At 41.7% G+C, this 20,058-nt stretch overlaps 1 protein-coding gene across 12 annotated transcripts in view; it reads left to right on the forward strand.

The window, feature by feature from the left end:
• Window positions 1–20,058, forward strand: part of EYA4 (EYA transcriptional coactivator and phosphatase 4) — a 390,423-nt gene that overhangs the window by 138,837 nt on the left and 231,528 nt on the right. For all 12 annotated transcript variants that reach the window (XM_040429159.1, XM_040429165.1, XM_040429163.1 and 9 more), the window contains one exon: window positions 13,292–13,341. In XM_040429159.1, the coding sequence (XP_040285093.1) occupies window positions 13,292–13,341 (50 nt within the window). The remainder of the gene's footprint in view (window positions 1–13,291; window positions 13,342–20,058) is intronic.

A 20,058-nucleotide genomic window follows, 5' to 3' on the forward strand; every position in this document is an offset into this window, starting at 1 on the left:
CATTAAATGTATTTGAGCAGTGCTACCAGCCATTTGTTCTTTTCTCTGGTCGCACATGCTCAGTTTCATCCTTCATCCTCTGGCTGTATTTTCTGTGTCAATTAGCTGTGACAATTACAGGGAAATAGCTGCAGTAGGAGGGGCATGGCAGTTAAAAAGAACACTGCCCCCCCCCCCCCCCAAACTGGCAGCTTTAAATAAATCTAGCAAAATAATTGGAGCAAGAGATGTGGGGAAGCTCGGGAGCCATGTGAGGTACATGGCTGGTTCTAGCTTTGTTAGAAAGAGATGTCATGTACTAAATGATGTCTTATTTTAATGTTTTACATTAATCATGTGATAATCCCTTTAAATGGGTTTTCTAGAACTATAAAAATGAAGTCAATGGGTTGCAGTTTTAAACAATAAAACAGATTATACTCACCTCACTGATCCCCCTCTGTTACTGTTTGGACAGTCTGGGTCCCCGGTGGACTACACTTCCTGCTCTTATTGTTACACAGCAGGAAATGTCCGGGGATTGGTTGAACAGCATTCCCAACCATTTCCTGCTATTTTAGGATGTTAGCAGGAAGTGAGAAGCTGGCACCATTAGAACAGCATTACTATTAATTAATGTGAACATAGTCTTAAGCTGGTCATATGTATTATATAATTGTCAGAATATATTGGTGGCAATCAAAATTAAATGAAGAAAAGTAGTCTCAAAATCTACTGTCAGGGAAAATAATAATGCATGGTCAGTCATATAATGACTATCCTCCTATACACTTCTTTAACAGTGATGGCCAGTTCGCAGTGTTCGCCAATGAACACATGCGGGCTGCCATCTTAAATCACAAGTCCGGCGATGCACAGGTAAGCCCTTACCTGTGCCTGCGTCGCGAGTCGGTCTGAAACAAATGCGGTCACCGGGAGCAGGCAGTTCCAAGAACAGCTGCTGGGGGCCTTCATAGGGCTGTTCTCGGAACTGCCTGCGCCCGGTGACCGCATTTGTTTCAGACCGGCTCGCGGCGCAGGCACAGGTAAGGGCTTACCTGTGCATCGTCCAATTTGTGATTTAAGATGGCAGCCCACATAGGTTCGTTGGCGAACACTGCGAACTGGCCATCACTATTCTTTAAGTGATGTTATGGCAGGTCATTTGCATAAAGGAATGCACCTACTACTGAACTCTTCAATATAAGTATACTCATGATAAAAACAATATTGTCAATTTAGGCAGAGCTCCAAATTGTAACTTCTATCCTAAACAGGTGTTCTGCCCTGATAAAAACACTTAATTCTCCATGCACAATCAGAGAAAATTAAAGGGGCAGTGCCTATGATAACCACATAATGGATCTTATAGCAGTTGGTTCTTTTTACTTTTTATCCTCCTATCACTGTTATCTTGTATACACCTGCATTGCACTTAAAGGGATTATGTCATGAGATATTACCCCTATAACCTAAACATATGCTCATGTCCGGAGTAATAAGAAGAATCCTAAGCTGGCCTTATTAAACTTCACTCTGGCTCTATTTGCCCAAAAAACTGGTTTTTATAACCTGTCAATCACTCACTTAAGGTGCCCAAGGGGAGGTCCGTTTATACAGGGTGCCCGGCCGCACCCCTCGCCGTCCGGTGCCCAGCGCCGCCTTCCCTGTCTTCTGCGCCACCTTCTACAGCTCAGCGCCGCCTCCACAATCCTACCCGTCCCTCTGCCAGATCCTGCGTGTGCGCACTAGGCTCAGCCTGATGCGCCGCGGACTCCTGGCAGCGGCTTCGTTGAGTGAAGTGCGCATGCGCATCAGGCTGGCCCATGCGCACTTCGCTCAACGAAGCCGCTGCCAGGAGTCCGCGGCGCATCTGGCTGAGCCTAGTGCGCATGCGGGGGATCTGGCAGAGGGACGGGTAGAATTGCGGAGGCGCGCTGAGCTGTAGAAGGCGGCGCTGGGCACCCTGTATTAGCGGACCTCCCCTTGGGCACCTTAAGTGAGTGATTGACAGGTTATAAAAAACAGTTTTTTGGGCAAATAGAGCGAGAGTGAAGTTTTTATAAGGCCAGCTTAGGATTATTCTTATTACTCCGGACATGAGCATATATTTAGGTTATAGGGGTAAAATCTCATGACAGAATCGCTTTAAATTGAATCTCCAGTGAAAAATAAAATCATCATGGCACTCTTAGATCTTTATATACAGTGCAGATGTGAAGCTTTTCCTTTCAAAGCATATCCATGTTTTTCTGCACACATCTCCGTCCTCCTAATTCACTAACATGTAGTTATCATTCTTGTCATGTTAAAGATACAGTGTACTGCAGCTCAGTCACTGTTTTTACAAGCATGCTTGGTCACAATACAGTAGATGTGATACTTTTCCTTCTTCTCCTTCATCTGTTAAGCTTATATTACACTGCCAGATAATCTTGCAGATCATCGCTAACATGTGTTCATAGTAACGCTCGTTAGTGATGATCTGGCAGTGGAATACTGCCACCGATTACCCGATGAACGTGCAAACGCTCATTCATTGTGTAATTGGAATCTTTCAACAGGTTTAAAAATCACCGTTTGCCGGCGGCAGATTGCAGTGTCTAATAACGATCTGCTGCCACCAAACAATGATTCAGTATGGGGACGAGCAATGGCATTAACGATCCTATGCTGAGGAGGAGATTGCTGCATGTAATAGCAATGGTCTCCTCTGTTGACGAGCAGGCAATTGCTGGAAAGGAACTCTGCCCTCCCAATAATCCCAATAATTGCCTATGTGATCTGCTAGTGTACTATAAGCTTTAGGATAGTCCTGTAGTTTTCATCTCACAGAGCAGAGACTGCGGTAATCATGGACTTTATTACCTAGCAAGTTACCTCTACAGATTTGTAAGCACTTGAAACTCTCTGTTTGAGTATGACATTCAAGTTATTTTAACTCTGAATGCATTTTTTCTCTTGATGCCTTCCTTTAAAGCTGACATAAGCAGGGAGAAAGTAAAGGGCTGCATTACTGCAATTCTCCATCAACTCTGCTCCACTCTACTGATACATAGAGTGAATAAAATTAGGTGAATTTCCTAATAGGTTTTTCATTAGATAACTGGAGTATGCACAGAAAGTTTATATGGCTAGTCTGGAAAATACGTGTGGCTTAACTGAAAAGGAATATGTTGTTATAAGGAGGCATCGTCTAACATGCAATTTGTACTCCAAAATTGCACCAAAATTATTACATAAAATTCTATTTGAAGCAAAGTCAACCAATAGTTGGTATAGAGTTGGACAAAAGTGTCTGTCCCAGCACCACATTCATCATCCAGTCTAAACCACTGTGTTAAATCTGATAGAGGTCTAGAAAGCCTGTCTAAGTTTATGCGATCAACAGGTTTAGTAAATCCGCCCAACTGTTTTGCCAAAAAATATGGCATGTGCTGCATGGATTCTTTCAATTTATTGCACTTATTCCAGTATCTTTATAAATATGCATTTGCTATGCAAGTCTATGTATCTAGGTGTCCTTATAAGCAGTATCTTAGTATATTTTTAATAACAATAACACATTTTCAACTGGAATGATTTTAGAATATGTTCCTATGTCAAGATATTGGTGGAATAAACTGGAATAATACAAAAAAAAATGCATTTGCAATTGCTATAACATACTTGGTAATCTTTTGAATTCCTCTCAGAAAGTCCACCTCATTTTTCAATAATGGTAGTCACACATACTCAATAGCTCAGTCAGGGCAGATTTGTGTAGCCCAGCCACTCAACCCACCTATTCTCACTGATAGGTCAGAGGACATTGGGGGAGGTTTATCAAAACTGGTGTAAAAAAAACTTACTTAGCTGCCCATAACAACCAATCAGATTCCACCTTTCATTTTTCAGAGCTCCTATGGAAAGAAAAAGGTGGCATCTGATTGTTTGCTATGGGCAACTAAGCCAGTTCTACTTTACACCAGTTTTGATTAATGTCATTTAATTTATCTGAGAAATGTTGAACTGGACGGATCTGTGTCTTTTTTCAATCTACGTATGTAACTATATAATTATGCAGTATAGTGGGAAAACCCCTTTTAACTGTGCAAAACAATATGACAACTCTGCTCATTCTTTTGAATCGGGTGCAGGTCTATTTGTAAATGTATTTATTACATGGCTGTACTTTTTTTTTTTTTCTTCAATTTTCCAGAATTTTATTAAAATGAACTATAAATTTTAACAGCAATAGTTAGGGAGGTTTACTAACATAATTTGCACCAAACGTTTGATGTAGAGTACCTGCCTGGTGCCACACAGAAAAGGGGAAAAAAGGTTTGGTTTATCAAAAATAGGCATGGCTTAGAAAAAAGGGTACAACTTAAAACACATTTCCTCAAGTTTGATGTAAAATATTAGTGTTTGTAAACCACCCAAGATTAAAAACAAATGTCTAAAATGTCTAGCAAGATTACTATTATTATTACTATTTAGTTGAAAGCAGAATCAATTCCAATGCGCTGTACATCTAAAAGGGGTATACATACATCATATACAACAAAACAAGTGCAATGAGCATGAACTTATTAACAGACTGGTACAGAGGAGATGAGGACCAATGTAACGGACTGAACCGTTACTGGGGCTGCTGGAGTTGCCTGAGGGCTAGCCTCCTTCCTACGGACTATAGACCCAGAACTATGGAGACCCCCTCAGACCTCTTGGGGTTACAAGGAACTATCAACCCTGATTTTTGTGTGGAGTTATAGGCCACATCTTTCCTATTGCCCATTAAAAGTGCAGGGTGTGAATCCCGCAACACAATAAGGGTTAACTCTGCATAGAGACTCCCAATGAATGTGTTAGTTTATTTGTCACTTTGTTTTATTGTGTTAGTGATGATATTAAGATAGCTGACTCTAGAAGTAGCCGACTCCGGTGTAGAGGAGTAGATCACCCTATGATCCACTCAGGAGATAATCCCATCACATGCGTCTCCTCTCTCTCTATTCCTTTATTAAGACACTGGGGAGGGGATGTCTGTTTGCATGCTGTTCATGTTTGATTGATTTATGTTGTTAGACTTATTGAACTGTATATATGCTGAGTTGGTCTTCATTAAAGTCAGTTCCTGTTTTACCCTCAACATAGAGCCTCGTCTTATGTGTGGGGGGAACAGCTATATTTACTCTGTGGATTGCTATCGGTATTATACTCCCCTGGGATTACAACACAGTTCTACCCACTGGAAGCCGGATCCTGGTCTTGGGCCTAGGGTAGGTGTAGGACAGCGAGACCCCAGCCAAGCTGTAACGCTGGAATTGGGGACTATAGTGCTGATGGTGTCTGGTGGGGTGCTTAGAAGAACTCGGTGAGCACTAGGAAACATCGATTGGTGGAGGCACCCAGTCGGGGTGCCAAGCGGTCCGTCACAAGGACCCTGCCTGCAAGGGCTAACATAGATGAGGCTTACAAAAATGAACCAGATTGATCAGTCAACTTTCACCAGTGTGATAAATTGGGCATATCTTCTGCCTTCCTGTTCTATTAGACTTCTAAGGTTAAGACAGCATTAATACAAACAGTTTTTGCCAACCACAGCTTCGGCTGTGGGATAAACACTTAACTGTTCTGCCGGAGCTCAGAGACATGAGCCTTCTCTTGTTTGAAAGCTGACATTCCATGTTTTCATTCAAGACTCAAGATTCAAAATGACAGCATTAGCACAACAGAAGCAGGAGGTATCACTGATAGAAATCTAGTCAAGAATAAAAGCGGTAAAACCTGCTTTTACTTACACTTTCAGCTACATTCACCTCATCCCGATTTCTAACAGTAATATCTTCCCATGTAGTGAAGATAATGCTGTGATTCTGGAACGCCTACTTTCAAACAATACAAAGCCCATATCTCTAGCTACTACCAATGCAGAGATATGTGCAGCTAAATTTGACATTACAATCATTGCATTGACCCATATAATAAAGTTATGCTATTTATACCACACAGTAAACGCCATAAATAAATGCCACAGAATAATGTTAAAATTGCTGTTTTTTTATCTTTCCCCCTAAAAATAAAATAATAAAAGTTATTTAATACACTATAAATACCTCCAAAAAACCTACAACTCATCACGCAAAATAACAGAAAAATTTTGACAAAAAAATAAGTTCTGACTGCCAGAACATGAAGGGTGAAAATGTTATTGGTCCTTAAGGCTAAAATTAATTATGTCACTAAGGGGTTAAATGCAATTGTGTCCCCTGAGTTGAGCGCCAACAAAATTTACTTCAAACACAGATTAAAATTCTATAATAATTCTATAATTCAAATTTTCCCCCCTATTTTAATGTGACTGTTAGGAGGTTAAAGGGGTTGTCCAGGATGTTTATATTAATGTCTTATTCTATAAATATTTAATCAGTGGGGCTCCTCCAACACCCCGTACCCCTGCGGGTCAGCTATTTTGCAGGAGGTCTGGAACTGGAAGTAGGTGAAGGAACTATACAGTACCATCGATTGTGCAGTGGACAGAGTTGGTTACTGCAGCCCTGCTCCCATTAAAGTGAATGGGAAAAGCACTACAGTTACCAGCTCTGTCCACTACACAATGGATGAAGCTGTGTAGTTCCATTGCCTACTTCAGCTGCAGAAACAGCAAATTTAAAGGGTATCAGACCCCTACCGATCAGATATTGCTAGCCTATTCTGAGAATAGGCTATATGTATAAAAAAAAATCCTGGACAACCACTATAATTTTCCATAGCAAGTAGCAAATGTTTCATTTTAGATGTAATTATTTATGAAGGTCCAATATTCATAGAACTGTTATGTCTGCTGAAGCAATTGCACTGGAGAAAACTGAAATTCTGCATACAGTACCTATCCAATATAATGTCAAAAATCTTATATAGCTGATATAGACCTTTACGATTATGGTAGTATACTAAGGAGTTTTTTTTTAAATCAAATTATAATGGTACAAAATTAAAACATTATGATACCCAGATACTATAGTGCTAACTACATATTGTAGATACAATAATATGTGAAGTAATCAATAGTAGACTAACCTATAGGATAAAAGGAAATAAAAGTAAACACGATACCTGACCTTTCTAGGCAATGTTAATTATTTACAAAATTGAAAAGCCACTGACAGATTCACTGTAGAGAACATTGTATGGAAAAAAAGAACATTGTGCGCTTGTCTTCTATCTGGTCATATACGTTTCTGCCATTCCTCATAAAATAACAAAGGCTGAGCTTCATTAAAAATAAAATCATAGAGCAGTCTAAATCAACTTTTGCCAACATTCAAAAGTAAAGCAGAGGAACCTTGACTGAAAATAAAATAAAATTCTGTATCTTAAAGGGACATGAAAATGTTAGTGAACTGTATCTCTATTGTGCACTACTATCTAATATTGGGGCCAAACACAGTAGGGGAGATTTATCAAACTAGTGTAAGGTAGAACTGGCTTAGTTGCCCATTGTAGCCAGTAAGATCCCACCTTTAATTTTCCAAAGGAGCTATGAAAAATGAAAGGTGGAATCTGTTTGGTTGCTATGAGCAAGTTGTACATTACATGCCAATTCCACTTTATACCAGTTACCTCTCCCAGTGTCCCTTGGGATGATTGAAAGGAATTTTACAAAAATGTCTGCCACCCTGATCACTACTTTAACTTCTCTCCAGTACAAACAGATATATTTAAATACATCTGTGTAAAAGACAGTTATAATTTTTTTCTATGAAGATTTTATATTATTGACTGACTTTACATTTAGTTTTCCATTTTTCTAGTATATTAGATTTTACATGACATAATTTGTGCTATGCAAAATAAAGACATGCCTCGGTTTACTAAGCATCAGTTCAAGCTAATCAATCAGTTACAAGTCTTTCATGACTAAAACCGGAAAATATGTAATTTCTAAGGCTGCAACTATTTTGGGCATTCAGGACACTTTTACATTTTTTGCTGATATAACTGTATGTTGTAGGTTTGATTCCTTGTGGAATAAATTACATTTTTAAACACTATCGTCTTTAGGTACCTGTATTGAAAAAATTGTATGCATTCTTTTGGAGGAGTAAGTAAAAACACATGAATTGTGTGTCAATATAATTACTAGTGTTGGGCGCGAATAATCAAATCGCAAATTTTAATCGCGAATATCGCCACTTCGAGAATTTGTGAAGATTTAGAATATAGTGCTATATATTCGTATTCGTGAATATTCTCAATTTTTTTTCCATCTGAACCCATGATACCTCCCTGCTTCTTGTGGGGCCAATGAGAAGGCTTCAATGTCTTTGTCTGAGCTTAGCAACATCCCTAGCAATCAATAGGAAAGTTGCCTACCCCTTACTATATAAGAACCTCCCCAGCAGCCCTTGTATGCAGTATTTTTCAGATCTGAGATAGACAGCAGTGTTATTGCTGTGCTCTGTGCTTTGCTGTGTCATTAAATTAGATAGTTAGTTAGTCAGTTAGCTTACAGTATAATACAGATAGTTAGTGGGAGATAGTCAGTGTAGGTTAGATGGTGATGAAGTGTAGCTGATAGGCTCTGCTGTCCATACATACATGCTACAGATATAGTGCTGTGATGTCACAACAATACTTAGTGCACCAATCAGTAATATCTACTCAGACCTGATAAAATGTGAAGATGCACGTATTGCGCAAAAATATGCGCATCATTAATTGCCGATTTGCGCAGTCGCGAATATATTGGAGCACTCTATCTGCATATAAAGCCATTGTAATGTTCTGCCATGCCAACCATTGTCTCCAGTCTCAGGAAACTTCTAGCAGCTTGAAAAATGTAGCCACATTGACCCACGCCTGTATTGCGCGTGCAATACGCACATATTACATCGACGATTTTTGCAATCAAGAAAATAATGGTGAATTTTTCGAATACGCAAATTTAGGACAAATATTTGCCCAAATATTCGCAAAATATCGCGAATTTGAATATTGCCCCTGCAGCTCATCACTAATAATTACTGTAAAACCAAATTACCATTTTTTGTATACTACTTTTGCATTATAAAGGTCTTCTTTTTTGTCATTTGGTTTTGTATTGATGTATTTTGAAAACCATATTTTTTTTATTCTAACTTCACTGGGGTTGTGGGCTGGGCAATTTTTTTTGTCATGAAACTTTTTGATCACTTTTGATCACTTTTTTGGAGGTGTGAAGAAATATCACATCATTATCTTTTTTTTATAGTGTTCACCATGTGGGATGAATAAGGGAGCTTTAGGCAGTCTATACATATAATCTAAACATGCACCAAAAAAATCGCAGTGGCATATGCTGATGATGAATTTGGTGCACCTTAGATATTTTTGTCACTTAAAGTGGTTGTCTCATCTGAGACATTGATAGCATATACATAGCTAGGATATGCAACCAATGTCAGATAGGTTCAGGTCCCAACTCTGAGACCCGCAACTATCTCCTGAACGGGACCCCAAAAGTAAGCATAGAGAAACCGCACATGGGCGGCTGCTCTTCATTCATTTCTATGCTACTGCCAGAAATAGCCAAGCGCCATAGAAGTGAATGGAGTAGTGGCTGCTCTTGCACAGTGCAGTCTCCATAAATTTCTATGGGACTTCTGAAAATAGCCTAGTGCTCTCTCTCAACTATTTTTGGAATATGAATGGAGAGTATGGCACACATGCGCTCTCCATCATTTTCAGGGATCTGTTCTGGAGACATTTGCGGTTCACCTAATGTATCTGACATTGGTAGCATATACTAGTAATATGCCACCAGATGTCTAAGGTGAGACAACCCTTTTAATTTGGTCTTAATAACACCTATTGGTTGGCTGAATTCTTAACAGAATTTTGTGGCAAAAATGCTGGTTCAACTTTGCGCTAAGTTGCAACTTAGCCCAAGCCCCTTTCCTGCTGAGTCATGACATGGTGGAGAGCCAGGTGCAGTACATTTTTCTAAAACTAGATTTGCACCAAATGTTGCATACTTTATGATAAGATCCAAGCTTGATCACATTAGTAAATGTCAGATAACGTGTTAGTTTTGCAGTGTGTGTTGTTATTGATCCTGTTTTATTTTTAATGCTTTAGTTTTTTCTAATAATAAGATTTTTTTTTATTTCTCCTATTTTTACGTTTTTATATTAAAGAGGTTGTATCAGCACAGCAAATGGCATTTATCATGTAGACAAAGTTAATACAAGCCACTTACTAATGTTTTGTGATTCTCCATATTGTCTCCTTTGCTGGCTGTATTCATTTTTCCACCACATTATACGCTGCTCGTTTCCATGGATATGACCACCCTGCAATCCAGCAGCAGTGGTCGTGCTTGCACACTATAGGAAAAGGTGCCGGTCTCTCTGGTGGCTAGGGCTTCTGACATGCACATAGGCTGGTACTTTTTCTTATAGTGTACAGTCGTGGCCAAAAGTTTTGAGAATTACATAAATATTGGAAATTGGAAAAGTTGCTGCTTAAGTTTTTATAATAGCAATTTGCATATACTCCAGAATCTTATGAAGAGTGATCAGATGAATTGCATAGTCCTTCTTTGCCATGAAAATTAACTTAATCCCAAAAAAACCTTTCCACTGCATTTCATTGCTGTCATTAAAGGACCTGCTGAGATCATTTCAGTAATCGTCTTGTTAACTCAGGTGAGAATGTTGACGAGCACAAGGCTGGAGATCATTATGTCAGGCTGATTGGGTTAAAATGGCAGACTTCACATGTTAAAAGGAGGGTGATGCTTGAAATCATTGTTCTTCCATTGTTAACCATGGTGACCTGCAAAGACACGCGTGCAGCCATCATTGCGTTGCATAAAAATGGCTTCACAGGCTACTAAGATTGCACCTCAATCAACAATTTATAGGATCATCAAGAACTTCAAGGAAAGAGGTTCAATTCTTGTTAAGAAGGCTTCAGGGCGTCCAAGAAAGTCCAGCAAGCGCCAGGATCGTCTCCTAAAGAGGATTCAGCTGCGGGATCGGAGTGCCACCAGTGCAGAGCTTGCTCAGGAATGGCAGCAGGCAGGTGTGAGCGCATCTGCACGCACAGTGAGGCGAAGACTTTTGGAAGATGGTCTGGTGTCAAGAAGGGAAGCAAAGAAGCCACTTCTCTCAAAAAAAAAACATCAGGGACAGATTGATCTTCTGCAGAAAGTATGGTGAATGGACTGCTGAAGACTGCGGCAAAGTCATATTCTCAGATGAAGCCTCTTTCCGATTGTTTGGGGCATCTGGAAAAAGGCTTGTCCGGAGAAGAAAAGGTGAGCGCTACCATCAGTCCTGTGTCATGCCAACAGTAAAGCATCCTGAGACCATTCATGTGTGGGGTTGCTTCTCATCCAAGGGAGTGGGCTCACTCACAATTTTGCCCAAAAACACAGCCATGAATAAAGAATGGTACCAAAACACCCTCCAACAGCAACTTCTTCCAACAATCCAACGACAGTTTGGTGAAGAACAATGTATTTTCCAGCACGATGGAGCACCGTGCCATAAGGCAAAAGTGATAACTAAGTAGCTCGGGGACCAAAACGTTGACATTTTGGGTCCATGGCCTGGAAACTCCCCAGATCTTAATCCCATTGAGAACTTGTGGTCAATCCTCAAGAGACGGGTGGACAAACAAAAACCCACTAATTCTGACAAACTCCAAGAAGTGATTATGAAAGAATGGGTTGCTATCAGTCAGGAATTGGCCCAGAAGTTGATTGAGAGCATGCCCAGTCGAATTGCAGAGGTCCTGAAAAAGAAGGGCCAACACTGCAAATACTGACTCTTTGCATAAATGTCATGTAATTGTCGATAAAAGCCTTTGAAACGTATGAAGTGCGTGTAATTATATTTCACTACATCACAGAAACAACTGAAACAAAGATCTAAAAGCAGTTTAGCAGCAAACTTTGTGAAAACTAATATTTTTATCATTCTCAAAACTTTTGGCCACGACTGTACATGCACGCCCACCACTGCTGGAAGGCAGGGTGGTCCTAAACCTTAATTACAAGCAGTGTATAATGTGAATGACAAATTAATACAGCCAAAAAAGGAGGCAATATGGACAACCACAATACATTAGTAAGTGCCTTCTGTTAAATGTGTCTACATGATAAAGGCAATTAGCTGAAGTAAGACAACCCCTTTAAAACATTTTAAGCCTGGAAGAGAACATACAGTCCTCTGATTACTCATATAATACACTTCAATACTGTATTGCAGTATATCACATCTGTCAAGTAAAACTGACAAGCAGTCTTTTAAGCCCTGACTCTAGCAGACTATTCCCTGCATGGCAGACCTAAGGGCCTTTCTAGATGACCAGCTACCATATTAACCTAAATGCACTGAGCAATTATCACCCACTTTGCCATATACGGTATTTGCTTTTTGATTTCCTTGTATAAACTTTACATCCTGAATGTGTGGATTGTCTCTGTCTCTGCTGCAGATTTTTAGCTGTAAACCCACCTTGATACCAAATTTGCAGACATTTTTTCAGTGCTGGGTTGCATTTCCACAATGTGCCAAATATAACAAGTATACGTGTATGAGTATTGAGGTATAGTAAGAATTCTTTTATGAGTCAGATTTTATTTCTGTTCATTAAAGTGCAGTGGTTATGGAATAGGTTTAAAATATGGACAAACACTTTAAAAATAACCTGTCAGTAGCACTATGCATTGTAAAATCCAGACAGGATCCATATAGATTAAAAATGAGCCGAGAATGAGGGGAAGAGTCTACTAGGCAGCTCCCCGCCAGCTTCTCCGGCTATGCTTGACTGACAGGTCTCTCTCTGTTTGTTCATAGGTAGATACCTGTTAATCAAGCTACTGCAGAAAAGTGACCACCAGGTGCTATGAGCTACACCCCTAGCTCGTCTCAAAACTAATTTTCATAGATAAGGCCCATTGACTTGTGGGACCCAAAGCAAAATATGTAGCAAGGGCCCTCAAACCAGCAAATGTAATTGAAAGGAATAGGAGCTTTGGGGATTCCTCAGGCTCCAGGGCTTGGCTGCAACCTCTGACCCCTCCCCCCTTCCCCGTAGTGGTCTTCAAGCAGTTGAATAAAAAGTTTTTGGTTGGAAATTTGGGCAGTAGAACAGAAATCAACACATTTTGTTTTCTCTTCCCTGATCATGTTTGGATCACCTCTATTGCACTATATTTGGTATGGTGATACCTCTTTAATATATTTATTGCATAATATTTATTGTTACTGAATCTGAACTTATACTGAAATTATGTGTGATATATTAGTAATTAAAAGTCATTTTACTTTTGCAGGTTAAGAAACAGTGCACAGAATCAGATGTTCCAGAGCCTCAGAATTCCAGGTAACGGGCTTTAAAATATTTCACGATTAGCAGATGGAGTCCAAAAGTGATTTGTAAGGAGGCAGTGCTGCTTTCATGAGAAAATCATATCCAAGGGCCATGAGCGTGAAAGAAAACAGAGGCAGAAAAGACCTGGGTGTATGGCATATGGGCTAGGCGAACATGCTTTGAAATGTAACTCACACCAGGCATGCTAATGGTGTTAATGGCTTTTACAATTAATACGAGATTGGAATGGAGAAGACGGGAGGAGATAAAAGCAGAAACGCTTTGCAGGAACAATATTGCCAACTTGTCACCTGTTACATATCAGAAGGAATGGTTATTACCTAACTCCCAGATGAAATAGGCCTTCTGTCCACAATTAATAGTTCTTTTTAATTCTAAGGTGATGCTGGAAACACCTAGCCAAGTGCATGCAACATTTATGAGAGTACAGGTTGCGATTTATAGAAATGTTGGGTCCGCATACTTATGTTGATTTATGAAAAAACATAGATAGATAGACAGACAGACTTTATTATAAGCCACAGAAGGCTTGACAGTAGTATGAGCACAGCATAGATTTATTTTTTTCAGGTACATCTTAGAGTAGGATCAGATTTACTTTACCTAACCTTGGAATGACTCGGAATGAAGAATAATATATTAGTCACTTCTCAGGATTCTAATTTAAAAGGGTTGTTGACCTTTTATTAAGTGTTGCAATGCTCAGGATATGCCATCACTAGCTGAGTGGCACAGGTCTGACTCCCTGCTCAACTTTGTAGTGGATCGAGCTTGTTTACCTGTTGAAAAAAGTAGATGTACATGATGTAAACTACATCAGCATATCTGTTAAAAACCATAGTTATCCCGGAAAATACTAGCCTTTTTGGTTAGGGTTAGGGTTAATCGGCGACATGTGTTGCACAACTTCTTGTCGCAGAAAAGTTGCATGACATTTTTTGTAATGACTCTCAATGGTGTCACACTGCTAAAAATGACACGCTGCGACTGCGATATGACAGTCGTAAAAAATTAATTAGATATGGATTTTTCTGCGACTGTTGTGTTGCAGTAACAGCATGTCGCATGCCACAGTGCGACACCATCGTTATCATTACCAAAAATGTTGCGCGATATTAGTGCAACACGAATGGTTGTTGTACCCTTTTTGTTGCTCGACACATGTCGCCGTGTAGCCCTAGCCTAATGGGTTAATAATAAAAATAGAAACCACCAACAAGCAGACTAGATGCTGTAGTGGACTTTATTGTTCCAATTTTGTGTCTCTATTTAGTACATTGATTACATCATGCTATAGTCTTCTGATTTGGCTGGTGACATTGTCTAAGAGTATCAATGTGGTCTTCAGGCTGCACATTTGTAGCAATTAGTTACTCAAATTACTACTTGTTGGCTCCTGGCAGAATTGCCACTGGCATAGATACCTGAATTGAGCAAATAGATTTGAGAGGACTTTACTATAACTTTATCTATCACTAGTGCATTTACTATATTTTTGTAATTATAAATTACCACTGAAATAATTTTAAAGATATACTAAATATAGCAAGAAAAATAGCCAAGAATAAGGATTTCAGCGACTTAGACAGAGTACAAATTGTGATGGTGAGACAGCTAGGTAAGAGAATTGCCAAATTAGAGGTCTACTGAGGTTTTCCTGTTAAGCAGTTGTTAGTACCATGTCTGCCAAAAGTGGTCCAATGAAGGACAACTTTTCTACTGTTCACAAGGTCTTGGGCACTCAAGTCTCAGTGATGTGTGTAGTGACCGAAAGATAGCTTATCTTGTCTAGTCCCACAGAAAGATTACTGTATTACAAATTGCTGAAAATGGTAATGTTGGTTAATGTATCAGAGCATATAGTACATCACCGATTGCTGCATGTGGGGCTTTTTAGATTGATTAGAGCACATTGACCCCTATTTACCATTGATTATAATGGGCATGTGAGCATCATAACTGGACCATGCAGCAATGGGAAAAGGTAGGCCAGTCTGACAAAACATGTTTTCTTTTACATCATGTAAATGGCTGGTTGTATGTGTGTTGTTAGTTAGGGAGGGGGTTGCAACAGGATCTACTGTGGGAAGAAGGCAAGCTGGTGGAGCCAGTAGGACTCTCCAGGTAATGTTCTGATGGAAAACTTTGGATCCTGCTGTTTGATGTGTACTACCTAACTTGACATTACTCATTCAAAATATAGCCATTCATCACAATAATATTCTTTCAAGTCAATGGCCTTTTTCAGCACCGCAAAAATTGTTTATGATTGGTTTGAGAAAATGAAAAGGTGTAGACCTGAACACCTTGAACTTTTGTCATGTTCTTAATGCCAGATACCAAAGGACACCTTCAGAGGTCTTATGGAGTCCATATTGTGATAAGGCAGAGCTGTTTTGGAATAAGGGGGACCTACACAATATTATGGCAAACACTAAATGTATATTAGAGATTAGCAAAGTTCTCAAAATTTCAATTTGGCCGGTTCGCCGAATTTTCCAAAAAGATTAGATTCGATCCAAATTTATTCGTGGCAAATCACTTTAAAAAACAGCTATTTCCTGGCTGCAGAGAGCCTGTATATAGGTGTAGAACATTGTGCCTTGCAGTAACACGCATAGAGAGTCTGCTGTGGTAGTGAAACAATACTGTCAGTATGACACGCAAACAAATGACAGGCGTTGCTCTTAGAATCACTGCACACTTCACTTATTTGGGCAGTTATGGGGCCAAAACTGAACAAATAACTCAAGTGTGAATTTAGCCTTACAGGTCAATGTTAGCGCCAGGTATTAAGAATCATGCAGAGGCCCAAGATCCTACTATAGTATGAACGAGCGTATGCCTTTTACATCGTCGTCAGCTGATTCCACATAGATGTCTACAGAACCTGTTCTATTAAACGCTTATACAAGTAGAGCCCCCCCCGACAGAGTGGAGAGGGTGTTAGCAGTAACTTTGTGTTGACGTCACTGATTATTTTGCCCTTCCTCTGATCCGTCAGAATAATAACCCCCAAAAAACGGATCCTGTCTGTAGAGCATCCGCCTTTACTCGATAAGCAATTGGTCAGTAATCCATCAGTATTGCTAAAGCTAAAAAAAAAAACAGGAGTGGATCCAAAACAGAGATGACACGTGAATGGAATATTTGTCTTCTGTGTTTTGTACCCACTCCTGCTTTTGGCTACCAAATCATAAGCCAATTCTGATGGGAAGGATCCATTTTGCTTCTCATATTTCTTTCCTTCTGACAGATCAGAAGAAGGGTCAAATAAATAATGATGTCAACAAGGCCAAACAGGGACACTAGTGGCCCAGTCACAGAGTGGGGAGGGTGGGAACAGCATGAGAAGTCCACAAAGTGGCCCAAAGACATAGTGTTGAGGTAGCAGCAGCATGAGGAGACCACAGAGTGGTGATTTGGCAGCAGCATGAGGAGACCACAGAGTGGTGAAGTGGCAGCAGCAAGAGGAGACCACAGAGTGGCACAATGACAGAGTGTGGCGGTGACTCTAGCAGCATGAGGAGGACACAGACTGGCAAGGTGACATATTGTGGAGGTGGCAGCAGCAGCAGCATGAGGAAGCAACAGAGTGGCACAATGACAGAGTGTGGAGGTGGCAGCAGCAGCACGAGGAGACCACAGAGTGGCTAAGAAACTGTCACGGCTGAGGATGAGGGAAACCCTCAGCCGTGTGCCGAAGGATGATGGTCGCTGCTTGACCAGGACAAACAGGATTAGGGAGCAGGTCACCTCCTACAGCATCCCTAACCTGACCCTAACTCCTACCTGCATGGGCCGACCTTGAAGGTAGGAGGACCCATGCGCAGGAACCTCGGAGCCCTGACTTACCCTCCGACCGGTCCCTGGGCTAGGAGTCAGGGTAAGACATCCTGTTCCTTCTGGATCCGGAGGAACAGGAGTCTCACTGGCCAAGCTGCAAGCAAGGGGAAACAAATGCAACCTATGGCAATGGCAGGTACTTGTCACAAACATAGCAGAGACCTACCACAGACAACCAAGCCTGGAACCCATGTGGATGTACTGTCCACAGACAGCAGGACTCAGCACACAAACACACAACACACGGGAACCCAGGACCACAGGTGCAATAAAGAAACATAAAACCAAACACATCTTCCAGACACCAAAGGACATATATTTAGCTTATGACCAGAAGGTTGGCCCCCACTGGCAGTTGGTAAGTAACCAGGAGGATGTCTACAGCCAGCATGGCTGAAACACCCTCTCTGGCTACTACCTACAACTGAGGCTTTATAGGGCCAAGAGGCCACACCCAACAATCAGACACACCCCGTGACTCACACACACTGAAAGGGAGTTAACCCTTCCAAAACCACAGAAGGGAAAACATAACTTAAAGGGGAAGTGTCCAAACAACAAACACACTGTGGCTGTTGCCGCAGGCAACGACATGGGTGGCAAGCGTGTCCTGGGAGTCAGCCCGAAGGCTGGGACACTGCCACCACATGTACATAATACAACCAAACGTTGCCACGGACTGCCACAGTGATGGGAAAATGTCAGTGCACACCAAACATAAACAAAGATCACACAGACATACAAAAGTGCTTACAAACGCGCACACAACTCCGAGGGAACCGCACACATAGCTGTTGTCCGCGGCAACCGCACTCGAGGCTAACGACCTTATGCCTCAAGCTGCGGTTGACACTACAACCCAAAACCGCGGGCAACAGTATGCGGCTCCCAAGGAGTCACGGCCAAAACCGTGGCCGTGACAGAAACAGAGTTGTGAGTTGGCAGCAGCATAAGGAGAGCACAGAGTGGCAAGGTGACATAGTGTGGAGGTGGCAGCAGCATGAGGAGACCACAGAGTGGCACAATGACATGATGTGAAGGTTTTAACAGCAGCATGAGGAGACCTGAGTGGTGAGGTGGCAGCAACATCAGGAGACCACAGAGTGGCCCGTTGACAGAGTGGGGAGGTGGGTGGCAATAACAGTACCCGCTGACAATGGTGGGTGTCAGAAGGAGCACTTGGCATCAGATGTATGGCATCAGGCAGGTGACAGCAACAAAATAGTAGCTGAGGCATGTATCCAGAAGAAACCGGTCTCTTTTGTCAAGGTTTGGGTGAGGCAGCATGGATGATCTAATCTGATGCATCAGGCATTAGTGGGTGGAAAGTCTGGCTGATCCACGCCTGATTCATCTTGACAAAGGTCAGTCTCTCCACATTTTGTGTGGACAGGCGAATTGTTCTTGGCGTAACTATGGCCCCCGCCGAACTAAACACCCGCTCTGATGCCACACTACTGGCCGGGCAGGACAGCTTTCCCAGGGCAAACTCTGCCAGTTGCGGCCACAAATCCAGTTTGGCTGCCCAGTAGTCCAGCGGATCTTCAATGTAGGGTGGCAGGGTGCTGTCCAAGTATGCCACCATCTGCTGGTTCAGGTTCTGCTCCAGGTCTAGCTGCTGCTGCTGGTGAGTAGTTTCTTCATTAGGTGGGTAAAGAAAACTGCTCATCAACGACTCTAGACTCAAGCTGCTGCTGATGGATCTGGTCCTGCTCCTACCTCCCCACCCCGCCACAGCAGCCATGGCAGACGAACAAGAGCATAGAGGGCCCCCCAGTCAAATCTGTGAGAGGATGGACGATGGCGTATATAGGCAGTGGCCAACTAACTACATAGCATGTCTCTATAGTAGTTCAGTTTGTCCTCCCTCTCAGTGGGTGTAAAAAAGGCTTCCATTTTGGACCGATAGCGAGGGTTCAACAGGGTCTCCCTCTGCCGAATGGTGACAATTCGGCTGTCACTACCCAAGCAAGTGAGAATACAGCGCGCCATTTGAGCAAGTAACTCGGAGGGACTCCCTGCCTCCATCTCCACTGCATACTGCCACGGTGTGCTTGGGTCATCTGCCTCGTCTTCCTCATCTCCCTCTTGCTCCTCCGGCTGCTCCTGCTCCTCCTATCCTGTCTCTTGTGTATTAAAGCCACCAATTTTGCTAGACATTGCTTGTGCTCCAATGTCCTCCTCCAGTTCAGCCCCCATGTAGACGTGAGATGTAGGCACCATGTCTCCAGTCCCCTGACCAGCCAGATTTACCAGCATCTGTTCCAGGATCTGAAGCAGTGGAATGATGTTCATCCCATAGTCCTGACAAATAACGTGGAATCCTAAAAGGGCCTGAGCAAAGGGCAGGTGTCATGAATAAGCTGCCACTGGCTGACATCAAAGTTACACAAGGGAGTACTCCTGTCCCCTTGGATCATCAAGAAATCATTTATGGCTTTTCTCTGTTCGTATAGTCGGTCCAACATATGGAGGGTGTAATTCTAATGGGTGCAAACATTCAGACTATATATCAGACTATATATCAGACTATATTGGGAATGCCATTCTGCCGCTGCAGCTTAAGGAGGGTGTGCTTGGAAGCGTAAGAGTGGCTGAAGTGAATGCAAAGTTTCCTGGCCATTTTTAGGATGTCTTGCAGATGGGTGGAAGATTTCAGGAACCGCTTGAAAACCAGATTGAACACTTACGCCATGCAGGGCGCATTGCTTAACCCTCCTTGATGCAGCGCCGACACCATGTTCATCCCATTGTCGCAGGATTAGCGGTGTGAGAACGTGGAGGTGGAAGAGGCGTCATTTGGCCAAGTTGCTGGTGTGGCTGGGCAGGAACCACGTTCATCCAGTGGGCCATAAAGGACAT

The sequence above is a fragment of the Bufo bufo genome, chromosome 4 (genome assembly GCF_905171765.1).
Source record: "Bufo bufo chromosome 4, aBufBuf1.1, whole genome shotgun sequence".
NCBI classification, from domain to species: Eukaryota; Metazoa; Chordata; class Amphibia; order Anura; family Bufonidae; genus Bufo; species Bufo bufo.